The sequence below is a fragment of the Astatotilapia calliptera genome, chromosome 18 (genome assembly GCF_900246225.1).
Source record: "Astatotilapia calliptera chromosome 18, fAstCal1.2, whole genome shotgun sequence".
In the NCBI taxonomy this organism is placed as follows: domain Eukaryota; kingdom Metazoa; phylum Chordata; class Actinopteri; order Cichliformes; family Cichlidae; genus Astatotilapia; species Astatotilapia calliptera.
In genome coordinates this window covers 16,750,870-16,763,600 of record NC_039319.1, presented here as the reverse complement: position 1 = coordinate 16,763,600, position 12,731 = coordinate 16,750,870, and the positions used below count along the sequence as shown (strand labels likewise).

At 39.0% G+C, this 12,731-nt stretch overlaps 2 protein-coding genes across 2 annotated transcripts; both read left to right on the top strand.

The window, feature by feature from the left end:
• The first annotated feature begins 243 nt into the window (after positions 1–243).
• foxf2a (forkhead box F2a) lies at positions 244–3,257 on the top strand. Its single transcript, XM_026150841.1, has 2 exons — positions 244–1,493; positions 2,756–3,257. Exons 1-2 carry the CDS (start codon positions 503–505, stop codon positions 2,920–2,922), a joined length of 1,158 nt encoding a protein of 385 aa, XP_026006626.1. The 5' UTR covers positions 244–502; the 3' UTR covers positions 2,923–3,257.
• A 6,239-nt stretch (positions 3,258–9,496) lies between these two features.
• On the top strand, positions 9,497–11,720 carry foxc1a (forkhead box C1a). The gene has a single exon (XM_026149897.1). The coding sequence runs from the start codon at positions 9,730–9,732 to the stop codon at positions 11,146–11,148; it is 1,419 nt and encodes a 472-aa protein (XP_026005682.1). The 5' UTR covers positions 9,497–9,729; the 3' UTR covers positions 11,149–11,720.
• The last annotated feature ends 1,011 nt before the right edge of the window (positions 11,721–12,731 follow it).

Genomic DNA, 12,731 nt, shown 5'->3' with positions numbered 1-12,731 from the left:
GGAGGTAAAAGGAAATAATTTGATCTTAATCGAACTCTGAGACTTCATTCATCATGATGTCGTGACAAATACCGGTTTGTCAAATGTGGACAGAAGTGTTTTGGAAAGTGAGTCGTGGGAGGAGATTTGTCTTACTCCAATGTGCAGTGTCCGGCTTCTAGGCTGGATACTTGCCAGATGGGGAGGGAGTAGTTCCTGGCGATTTCTTGGAGGGATTTGGGGGAATAGAGGGGCAGAGAGAGATTTAAGTACTGATAGGTGGTCGAGTTGTGTTTGGCCGGGTGGATATGCGCAAGCAAAGTCTAGGAGCTTTATTTCCCCTCTCTGATGGGATTATTGCCAGCGATGGGCAGAGAGAGGAAGGAGGCTCAGCGCCTGCGTTTCTTGATTTTCACGGTTATAATCTTACCGAGCATCGCAACGGGACACTGACCTCCGTGAATTCTGCGTTAGGAAGCCTTTAACGGTGCTTAAAATACAGGAAAAGAGAGTTGCATGTTGTATGAAACCAGAAAGAGGCACGGCTATGACGACTGAGAATTCCCAGCAACATCTGGATCTACCCAGTCCTCTGCGCGCAAGTCCAGCGGCCGGTGCTCTAAGGGCATCTGGGCTGAGCCCACAGCCAGTGATGGAGAGCGCGCATAATGAATCAGCAAAAGGGAAAAAGGGAAACTCCGGCTTGAGGCGCCCCGAAAAGCCTCCCTACTCATACATTGCCTTAATTGTGATGGCTATTCAAAGCTCGCCAACTAAAAGACTTACTTTAAGCGAAATATATCAGTTTCTCCAGGCCAGATTCCCTTTCTTCAGGGGATCATACCAGGGATGGAAAAATTCTGTCAGACATAACCTGTCTCTGAACGAGTGCTTTATAAAACTACCCAAGGGTCTAGGCAGACCTGGCAAAGGGCACTACTGGACCATCGACCCTGGCAGTGAGTTTATGTTTGAGGAGGGCTCGTTTCGTCGCAGACCCCGGGGGTTCCGGAGGAAATGCCAAGCTTTAAAACCAATGTACAGGATGATGAATGGGATCGGGTTTGGTGCATCCATGCTGTCCCAGAACTTTGATTTCCAATCACCCGCAGGCTCATTAGCATGTCATAACAGCTACAACTTAGATTTAATGGGTAATACAGTTCCAGGTGGCTTCGATGGACTCGGAGGAGGACATCACCTCCCGCACATGTCATCGAGCTCCGGGTCGTCATATATGGCCGCATGTCAGGTGGCCTCTAACTCAGACTATTGCCCCGACAGTAGCAGCAGCCCCCTGCAGTCCTCCCAAGCGATGATAGGCACTTTGGACTGTCAGTCTCCATATGCAAATGCAGCTTCACATTGGAGTACACCTGGTGTGTCATCGTACATCAAACAGCAGTCGGTGAGATCAAGCAGTCCAAACTCCTCAGCCGTACATGCGGGAATGACGTCTTACGCGCTGGACCAGGGCTATTTGCACCATAATGCACGAGATTCTGACATTTCAGGTATGCATTTTATTACCTACACTGTTTTATATTCTCTGCTTACCACAGTGAGTCACTTGAGGCCGTGAATAACTGATCATTTATCTATCACAGATAAAGTCAACGCTCTTTTTAAAAAACAAAAAACAAAACAAAACAAAAAACAGATTTTCATGTTTCACACACATAAAAAATACATAGAAAAATCAAGATTTTACAATGTATTTTTTATGCGAACAGGTTTATTTAAAAATCTATACATAAAACATATCAATTTGTAATATATTTAAAATTAAAATTGAAAAGCAGCAAGATGAACAGAAAAGTAGTTTTTAAGGCTATAAAATATTTTTTGATATTTATTTATTTTATTTTTTATCACGCATCAAAATATTGGTGTTCAATCGTGGCTTTTGTTTCATTTAACTGATTTATTGCTATCATTGTTATTTCACATTTTATTATCATGCCATAGCGTCTGCATAGAAGCCTTTTCAGAGGTCCCCGTGTTACACAAATGTAGGTCTAAATACACAATAACAGCAGCTCATTAAAACTGTTAATTATGAAAACAAACCTTTTTTAAAAATTTCAAGCAGATTCATAAACTTCACTAAAAATGTCAAACCTGCTTTTATTGTATTATTGATTAGTCTGTAAACACGTTTTTTTTTTGTTAAAATACGCTAAAAGGCACATTTGTATACAATGAAAAACATTCATTAATTAATATATATATATATATATATATATATATATATATATATATATATATATATATATATATATATATATATATATATATATATATATATTTACAAGTAGTTCTTTTTAGAAATATAAAATTAGGAAAATCAGCAGACTTGATTTGTTTATCAGAATCTGTCTCAAAATGCGTTTAATACCTTATTGTTTGCAATGAGAAAAATCTGTTGTTTTATTACGATTTGTGACTTTAGGATGTTAGAGTGAGGAATCCACTAGAATTTGCATCATCAACTGCCTAACAGTGTAAACATGAACTGCTCTTATATCCTTTGGATAAAGGCAGCTATGGAAAATATGACAACTTTAAAAGAAAAAAGATAAAAAGAAAGACAGAAATAAATAAATGTTGTTCAAAAGTAGCGCCAACCAATTTTAGGTCTAAAATTGTCTAAAAGGAAATGCTCTAAAGTTGTGGCCCTTTTTCTTTCTTTCCTTTTTTGGTTGCGTGCTTCTATAAATCTACAGCTTGACCAAAGGAATGACTACTTGACCTCTTGTATCCTGTTTGTTTACAGTGGGATTGTCTCGATATTCCAGCCACTCAGCTCCCGTGTGTGACAGGAAGGAATTCGTTTTAAACCTTCATCCCAACACCAGTGGATCTTATTATCATCAGCTCCATCATCATCATCATCATCATCATCAAAGCGTCTATCAGGACGTAAAGCCATGTGTAATGTGACAAGAAGAGGCAAAGTGGTTCCTAAAATAAAACCCACAAATCCACTTCATTTAAGTTAAGCCCTTGGCGGAGTGATTCTAACATAACATTTCCTTATACGGCAGCTTATGAAGCACATCTTTCTTTCCAATGAACTTTGACCTTTCAATTTCTTTAGTAATCATTTTGTTGTGGGGACTTGTTTTAGCACTTCACGTTTTCCTTATGCGACTGACGTCACACACATGGATAAGCAATATCTATATTGTACCAAAAACGTCAATATATCTGAACCTTTCACTTAATTTTGTTTTGTGTTTTTTCTGATGGTTAAACTGTTGCTTCCCGCCTGTAATAATCCCTAATCATTAAAGAGATTTATTTTTGAAAGGACCATTTCGTGATGTCTTAAATACTAAATGACTATAAGAAAGGGTAGACAACGTGTTTTCTAGAAACAGTATAGATCTTTTTTAAATGTTGGATTTAAAAAGTAAGTTTTGTTTCTCAGGAGCTCAGCAGAACAGTAGTCTTTAAAGTTTTGCAGAGGCACAAATTTGAAACCATGAGAAAGCAAAAGTAAAAGACACACTCATCAGGGAACACCAGCTGTGTTATGGGTGCTTTCTTCTCAGTTTCATAAATATGAACGAAGTATAGATTATTTTATTTAATGTTATATCGACTTTTGCACTTTTTTTATTGTGAAAAGTTGGGCTTAATGAAAAGTAGTTCATCTTCAAGGTTGTTCATATTTTGAGGATAATTTATGTATACGTTGTGACTTCTTTGCATTAAACTGCTGCCACAACAGCATCACTGATGTAAAATATAATACTGACATAATTAGTAGCCAGAAAGAAGAGGGAGAGGAGGCCACGTACAGTGAGCAACAGTGAAGTGACAAAATCTTACATTTTTCTTCAGTGCTTTTTGGTTTGACTTGCACTGCCATCTCGTGGTAAGTGAAAGTTTTTGGAATTCTAAAATAAAATTTCTGCGTTTGGTATTTGCAGAGGATTCTAAAGGTCCCACAGAACAGCCAGATGGACATTCAGTCACTTTAGCAGACGGTATACGAAACGGTATTTATCGATCAAAAACATAAACATGAAAACATGAAAAGAAACCCAACAATTCTTCTGGTATAAACTGAACCTTCAGACCAAAAGAACCTCCAGACATAAAAACGTGACAAGGTGAATAAACTATATTTCACATAGACTAATGACAGTGTACGCACCCTGATTTTTTTTAGACAGCCATACTCTCGCTTAATTACCCACACGTGGGTCTCGTTCTATCGTCATACATATCGATTTATATCACATTATTGCGAACATAATCCACATTGTTAGTATGAAAGTACATGTTCATATGTATATATATTTGGAAAGTTACTACATAATTTTAAATTTCCTAAAAGCAAAGGCTTCTTCCTACATAAACCTTATTAACGGCTCTGCTGTCCATGGTGCTGAATATGTGTTTTTTATTTTGATACGTTTTTTATTATAAACGCAAAAGTAATGGGGCACTTTCTGTATTTTTAAGATTGTAATACTCCCTCGGTATATAAGAATACACACACTGTGTTTATGTGATATAGAGATCGGTAATTCAAAGTTGGTGGGTTTACAAGTCCAGCCCCGATAAAGGCAAAGGTTAACTGTATTAAATTGCATCTCAAATATTGAGGTGTTTGTAGGTGTGATTTTATGTGATACTGCTGACAGCATAAGAGTCATCAAGCGTATTCCTTTATCCAAGCATTCTCCTAATGAATCACTTCAAGGTTAAATTTCATTGGGAAGTCACAGATTAAAATTCTGGCATTATTATTCTTATTTTTTTTTAATACAAATTAACATAACGTAACATGCAGTCAGAAAAAACAAACATTTCAAACAAAAACCGAAATAGGAGGTTGTTCTATTTCTGGAGGAACAGTCAAATTCTCCTCACTAGCCCAGCAAATGACAAATTAACTACATGGTTATTTTGAATTCTGGGACTCCAGTTTCGATCAGTGCTCTGATGTGGTTTAGTTTGTTTCAGTCATGACTGACATCTTTATACTTTACTCTTTATAGTGACTGCTAACTGACCAAGAGAATGAAAGGCATGCGTCGGAGCAGCTAAAGACGATAAAACAAGGTCTAAGCAGAAAATTCATCAAACGCATGAAAATAATTTCATTCAACATGTCACTGAAGGGAATGAGACCAAAGACCGCAAGAGACAATGGTCCAAGCTACGAGCCGCTGTATTTATATGGGTCAGAGAAGTGGTTTGCGCCTTGAAACAGTCAGTGTCAGTGACAAGCACAGTTATTGACATGAGATATTTTAATTGCATATAAACAAATTACCATAATACAGTACTTACAATAAGACAAACTTTTTTTTATCATTAACAACTATAACTATTTACAAAATATAAATGACTGTTATTGTTAGTTTTGTCGTTGTTGTTATTATTGTAAGCAAAGAAAGTAAAAGCAGAAAACGGAATATCACTGTAAAGAAGTCTAGATTCAGAAAAAAAGTGAAATACAGTAGTACCCGAGAAAATACTTTAAAAAGTACAGCACAGCTATCTATCTATCTATCTATCTATCTATCTATCTATCTATCTATCTATCTATCTATCTATCTAGATAGACATATATAACATAGATAGATGTATATAAAAGTATAACGTCATTAGAATTGTACAGCTTTTTCCAATAAACAATCGGGTATCATCCTGTAAATAAATTAATTAATTAAATTAAAGATGTTTAAATAAACAGTATGTTTACAGTATGGTCCTTGTAAAGTTACAGGAAATCACCGATGCTGCCAGTAATTTACTGTAAAATTTTACAGTTTTCTTTTGTTTCGTTTGTCACTTTATTAGGCAAATGACTTGTGAAATACTGATCGTAATGCTTTGGCTACAGTAAGAAGCTTTTTGTTTTGCTTTTGTTTTATTTTTCTATTTATTTGAATATTTAAAGGAATTTGTGGCACTACACTTGTCATTGTTAAAATTAAGGTAAAGATAAAAATACACGTTTTTATGAAGGAATTGTTTTACTAACCTAAAAGGTCATGCTTATACACCGCAACCCAAACGGTTCTTTAGTATGCTATTTATGCATACTAAGTTAAATACACATAATCCATATACAACCTGTTTACTCTTTCAAATAGGCCAACAAAAATTGTCTGTTTGCCATTTAATGAATCTCTTTAGTCCTGCTTGACACGCTGACCTGGAACATTAGAGAGCCACAGAGAAAATGCTCTTCTCTGGTATCCTGAAACACCTGTGGAAATTATTTTAGTTTATTCGCACATTTAGTGCATGAAAACAACAAGCAGGCTTTTATGATCAGTTTTGCTTCATAGTATTTAAGGTTGTTCCTTTCACATAACTGAAGGTGCTTGTTTGTATTTTCTGATTTGCTCAGTCAGTCAGCAACTGTAGTACAGAATTAAATCGGGAGATGGCAGCAGCCGCTAAAAAATGTTCTGAAACCCATGTCAGTGCTGCTCAGGGGGCTCATGTGGATCACTGAATATAATTAATATCCTGAATATATATACCGTTATCATGTACACAAAAAAATAAACAGACTAGTTCGTTGGCCGCTATGGGTGATTTTTAGGAAGTTTCTTTCTTCATATTTATTATAGTTCCTCTGAAAAGTTAGGTTTAACGTTAAAGGGTTGATGGCCACAACAGCAACAGCTGACAAGAGTTGAAATAATTCTTACATACTGGTCATATTTCATCCCTTCACAGTGTGATCCAGAGGCCATAGCAAGACCTGAAAACATGACAAGGTAAGAACATACTGGAACTGTTGGCATTTATTATGTATAACCGTTACAAAGATTTAACACCATCCTCACTGCTATATCATAAAACAATCTAATAACTCCTACATAGTATTACCAATATTAATTCACACATTAATTAACATAAAAATTGCTTTCAAAGAGTGGTAAAAAAAACCCAAAAACTTGTCTGTGGAACTTTCTCATGCATTTCCCACACTCAGTGAAATGGCAGCTCAGGCGCCCTAAAAGTATAACCTGGTCACCGCCCAACTTCTCCATTAATCATTGTTGTATTCTGAGGTAATGGTCAGTTAGTTTAATCTCAGTTAGCTCTGACCCCTATATGACCTCTTTGCCTTCTGTGCACCATGACCACTCTTGTAGCCCCTTCACACAGGAAGTTGTATGCGCTGCACTGACCGCTAGACTGGATGAATGGCCAGAAATTTGTGTTGCGCTTGCTTCTGTGCTCTATCCGTACTTTTTTCGGTCACGCTCGCTCCCTGTCATTCTGCGGTTTTATTGGTTGGGAGAACGTACGTCATACTGCGAGAGCGCTCACCGGATGGCGCACTTCTCATCGCACTGGCAAATCGTTCGTGCGCGGTGTGAGCCTTAGGAAACGATATGTTTCAGAGCGCATCGGCGACATTGTTGAATTGTATGTTTATGTCTCTTGGCACTGCTTTACTGTTTCACTGGTTTGTGATTCTCCTGATCCTCGAAACACCAGCAAGTCCCTGTCAATGTGGGAAATGTGGTGTGATCACAAACAGCTCTTATTTCAGTGTCGCCACTGTCTCATTAATAAATTATTGCGTTTGTAGAAATCAGCTGAACTTCATGAACTCAGCTAAGACTGACATGACGACAGGCTGCAACTGCAACTGTACCCTTTCTGAACGCTAGAGGGAGCCACGTTCATAGTGATTGGGATAAACCCTCCAACGCCCCCCCCCCCCCCCCCCCCGCTCTGTTTCTCCTTTTTTTTACACTCCACTAAAAATTCAAGTTTGATATACATATTTTTTCATATTCACAGTATTGTATTTGTGTTTTGAAACATCGGTTGTTTAGCAAAACGATACAGCTTACAATATAGTTAGTTCATTCAAAATTCACACTTTTAGGCTGTTGCCATTATATTTGTTTATATTTTCTTTATGTGGTTTGCTATGATTTCGGCCCTTAGTATAATGTTATTAGTAATTATGAAGGCGAAAGACAGAAAGTGATGATCAACATAAACACACAAATATGATAAACTGACGGCAAATGTAATTTTTAAACAAATTATATCAGGAATATATATTTTTTTATTGAGAATAACATCTCCATTACTTGTACTGCCACTGGTTCGAGAAAAGACACACATAAAGCGCCTGAAGTTGTGTTTATTGATTTGACACTATATCATGTCTTTCACTGTGATCCAGCCGTGAATTCTTTTCTTTCTTTTTGTAAATAAAGGGTTAGGGAGGAGTGGGTGAGCAGGCCGTGGTATTAAGTAAAAGGCCCGTCGTGAATTGTGTAAACAGCCCAGGGCGGTGGAAAAAGTTCATGCCCGGGTCCATGTAAGGAGAAACCAGGCCACTGCACGGATATTTAATTAAGACGACCTGCGAAGGATTACAGCGATATTGGGACTGTAACCTTGTCTCAAAATGATCATTAACAATTTCATGCACCGTCGCTCTTGACAGTTAGGGGACATCTATGGCCCTTCAGGGTCGACTTATTGAACTGTTTTTTATATTTGGTCAAAATGTCTTATTTATCTGATTTGCGCTTCAGACCTTTTACATTATAAACTCATTAGAGTTTTTTTTTAATTACACAAAGAATTAAATCTGGGTAAAGAAACGGAAGAACTGTGCGTGTAAATAATTGTTTGCTGATGCTAAAATTATTCTCTACAGTCCAGTTTTCTTTAGGATAATAATTTCCAGATGAGCTTTCACCATCACCGCGCAACAAATATTCAGATATTTTTGATGAAAAGCCACACATGGAAGGTGTCGTCCCATTTGGTTCCCGGTCCTAAATGCTCTCCCTGAATAAACTTTCACAACTCTGGTCACCTGAAGCCCAAATTGTCTCTGATTCTCGCTGTAATGAGGTCGCACTTAACGCCCACTGCCAGCACTGTGAGGTTCTCTCCCGCTTTGATCTCACACTGACCTACTGCTGGTGTTGAATGTTTTTAACCAATCAAATGCACTTTAAAGATGTTAAATTGCACCATTTGGTTCGCTGGTGTCAGCGCCTTTTCTGCAAAAACAAAAAGGAAATATTGCAATGAAATAATTTATTTTTCAGAGCGATGACCGTAGGAGAAAATGTAAATTAAATACAATGTGATTGTTTTAAAGGGATCAGAAATATTTTGGCACTGAAAATAGCGGACAGTTACTGCACTTCTACATTTGAAATATAAATACCATGTTTGTGCCATTTCAGCTTAATTAAATGTCTTGTAGACCACAGAGTGCGGGGAAATGAACTCCATGAGCTGACTGTGTACATGTTGCTCTGTCGTGTCCGAAGCTTTGGCTGGAGCGGACTGGGAGTTAGCGACACCTCCTAGGTTTCTTTTTTTTTTCTTTTTGTCTTTCTAAAATCCCTGAGTTTGGCCAGCAGCTTTCTGCTCCCTTTGCACGCCCGGACATCCCATTGGACAGCTCCTGCGCTTTTGTAGGCGGAGCTTCCCTGGCAGCAAAAAAGGAGGAAAGAATTTAACTGCGCAAAAGTCCTCTGTAGTGACGGATGTCCGAAGTTCAGAAGTTTTTCAGTGTGCGTTTCATTGGGACACAAGGATGGGGACAGCTTAAACACAACAAGTTGCACTGCGGTTAAGACTTTTCCCTCTTTTGCTTTTTTTTTTTAAGTGAGGAACGAAGTCTTGTGATTTGAGCGCCACTATCTCCAAAGGAGTTAGAAGAGGAGCACTCATTCTGCGTTTTTTGGAGCGTTATTTTGGCCGGATCAAAGTGAAGACATGCAGGCTCGCTACTCCGTCTCCAGTCCCAACTCACTGGGCGTCGTGCCGTACATCAGCAGCGACCCGAGCTACTATCGGGCCGCAACCACTGGGGGATACACGGGGATGCCAGCACCTATGAACATGTACTCTCACGCGGCTCATGACCAGTACCCTGCCAGCATGGCCCGGGCGTATGGACCCTACACACCCCAGCCTCAGCCCAAGGATATGGTCAAACCCCCTTACAGTTACATTGCGCTCATCACTATGGCTATCCAAAACTCGCCTGACAAAAAGGTGACCCTGAATGGGATTTACCAGTTTATCATGGAAAGATTTCCATTTTACCGAGACAACAAGCAGGGCTGGCAGAACAGTATCAGACACAATCTGTCTCTGAATGAGTGTTTTGTTAAAGTGCCCCGTGATGATAAAAAGCCCGGTAAAGGCAGCTACTGGACCTTGGACCCAGACTCTTACAACATGTTTGAGAACGGGAGCTTCTTGAGAAGGAGACGGCGTTTCAAAAAGAAGGACGCACTAAAAGAGAAAGAAGAGCGGCTGCAGAAGGAGATACCGCCGAGGCAACAGGGCCGGGAGCAGGAGCAGCCGGTGCAGGGCTCCCAGCCTGTGAGGATCCAGGATATAAAAACCGAGAACGGGGCGGTCACGCCACCACAGGCCGAGTCGCCTTCCTTGAGCTCCGTTCGCAAAATCGAGAGTCCAGACAGTAGCAGCATGTCCAGCGGGAGCCCCCACAGCATCCCCTCCAATAGGTCCATTGGTATGGACAGTACCGAGCACCACCAACATCACGGCCAGGCCTCGACGCAGGGCTTCAGCGTAGACAATATCATGACCTCCCTCCGGGGATCTCCACAAGGGGCCACTGAGCTCAACTCCAGCCTCACCGCCTCCTCCAGGACAGGTATAACACCGTCTTTGTCCTTAAACTATTCTCCAAGTCAGACATCTGTCTATAGTTCACCCTGTAACCAAAACTCCATCTCCACTACCTCCAATGCAACTTATCATTGTAACATGCAAGCCATGAGCCTCTACGCTGGGGACAGATCTAGCCATTTGGCACCGAGCACCACCGTGGACGAAACGTTGCCAGATTACTCAGTCACAACCACCTCATCCTCCCTGACCCACGGTAATCTAAACTCTGGGCAGGAAAGCCACCATCCCCACCAAGGAAGGCTGACCTCATGGTACCTCAACCAGGCCGGGGACCTGGGCCATCTGGGTGCAGCTTACCCAGCACAACAGCAGAACTTCCATGCGGTCAGAGAGATGTTTGAATCCCAAAGAATTGGCTTGAATAATTCACCTGTGAATGGGAATAGCAGCTGTCAGATGTCATTCCCACCAAGCCAGTCCATCTATCGCACATCGGGAGCATTCGTGTACGACTGCAGCAAGTTCTGACCAACAAAACAAAAACAGCCCAAAAACAGGGTCAGTATTTCCCCCTCACGGTGTTTGAACTCGTTCAGTTAAATCCAGCGTTGTTGCCCTTCCTTGCCTCCCTCACTCCCACATGGACTAATATGAAACAGAAAAGAAAACAAAAAAAGACTTGATCTTTCTAAAGAACAGTGTTACTGCAAATAACACGTAAGTCTCCCTTTGCTTTTGTGGCTTTATGTGATGTGTTAAATATATGTCACTTTTCATGGACGTGTAAAATGCATATAGTAATTTATTTCTAAACTGTAGCCGGATATTATGGACCAAACACCAAAAAAGTGTTTCTAAATTGAACTGCCTTAAGTGTCCTAAACAATTGTTCCATTATAAAAGTAAGAAAAAGGAACGTGTATATCGCCGTACTATTTCAAAGAATCTTCATTTGTTGAAAAAAATATTCTGAAGGATTTGTTTGTTTGTTTAATAAATTGTCATTTTATGAGAGTTAAAGTTACGCCTCATTTCTTGCAGACTTGAAAACAGGCTCGCGATATTTTACACCCGAGCTGTTAGTTTAGTGAAGTGACCCCTCGGATTTAATTCATTTAATTGTGTGTGTGTGCGTGTGTGTGTGCGTGTGTGTGTGTGCGTGTGTGTGTGTGCGTGTGTGTGTGCGTGTGTGTGTGCGTGTGTGTGTGTGTGTGTTTTGTTTCCCAAATAATTTAAAGACAATTAAATATATTCGTACTGTGATCTGCTGCAAGGACACGACCTTATTTACACATAAAAGTAAAACTTCCCTGGAGGTCGCCTTATATCTTCTTCATGAGAGATGTAGAAATTATGAAAAATATTAGGATGTACTGTTTCTTGTTCGTACTTCATACAACATACATATGTATATATATATATATATATATATATATATATATATATATATATATATATATATATATATATATATATATATATATTTCAATCTCAAGCAAGAGGCGTTGAGTTTTATAACAGATGATTAGAACTCAAAACGATCTTTAGTCAGAGCGCCTGGAAAGAGCCTGCACACAGCACAACTTTGTTTTGGACTGCGTTGTGTGTTTACTGGCGCATACCAGCGCTTACTTAATATCATACCGCACATGCCAAAGATAGTGCCGTTGTCACTTCAGTTTTGATGTCTGAGTTCTGACTAGTCTGACGTGACGCTGACAAACATAACCGTCACGGTTTTTTTTTTTCAATATATGTAAACCGCTATTTTAAAAAGGTTGTTGGTATTTAACTAAAGACAAATAAGTAGAAGTTAGTCCAATTGAGGTTTTACTGTAGTCCTTGTTGAAAGGTGATGTAAATATATATTTATTAATAGCATAAGTTTTGTTTTTCCTTAGTAGGATTAATGGTAAGAGTCGCTTACATGCTTTAAAATGCAGCTCACGAATTTCCTTTAAAAAGGTAAAAAAAAAAAGGTATCCCACTGCTCTAATTTATGATTAAAGCGTCATTTTATCTTATTTGACTTTATAATTTATTGCGAGTTATATTTATTAAATGCAGACAAATTTATTTTAAATATTTTTCTACTTTAGTAGCCTTTTATG

What these genes read in the sequence shown, in the direction of transcription:
- foxf2a (XM_026150841.1), top strand. Translation starts at nt 503, where the DNA reads ATGAAACCAGAAAGAGGCACGGCTATGACGACTGAGAATTCCCAGCAA. An exon ending in ACGAGATTCTGACATTTCAG is followed by an intron (nt 1,494 to 2,755) that starts GTATGCATTTTA and finishes GTTTGTTTACAG; the next exon opens with TGGGATTGTCTCGATATTCC.
- foxc1a (XM_026149897.1), top strand. Translation starts at nt 9,730, where the DNA reads ATGCAGGCTCGCTACTCCGTCTCCAGTCCCAACTCACTGGGCGTCGTG.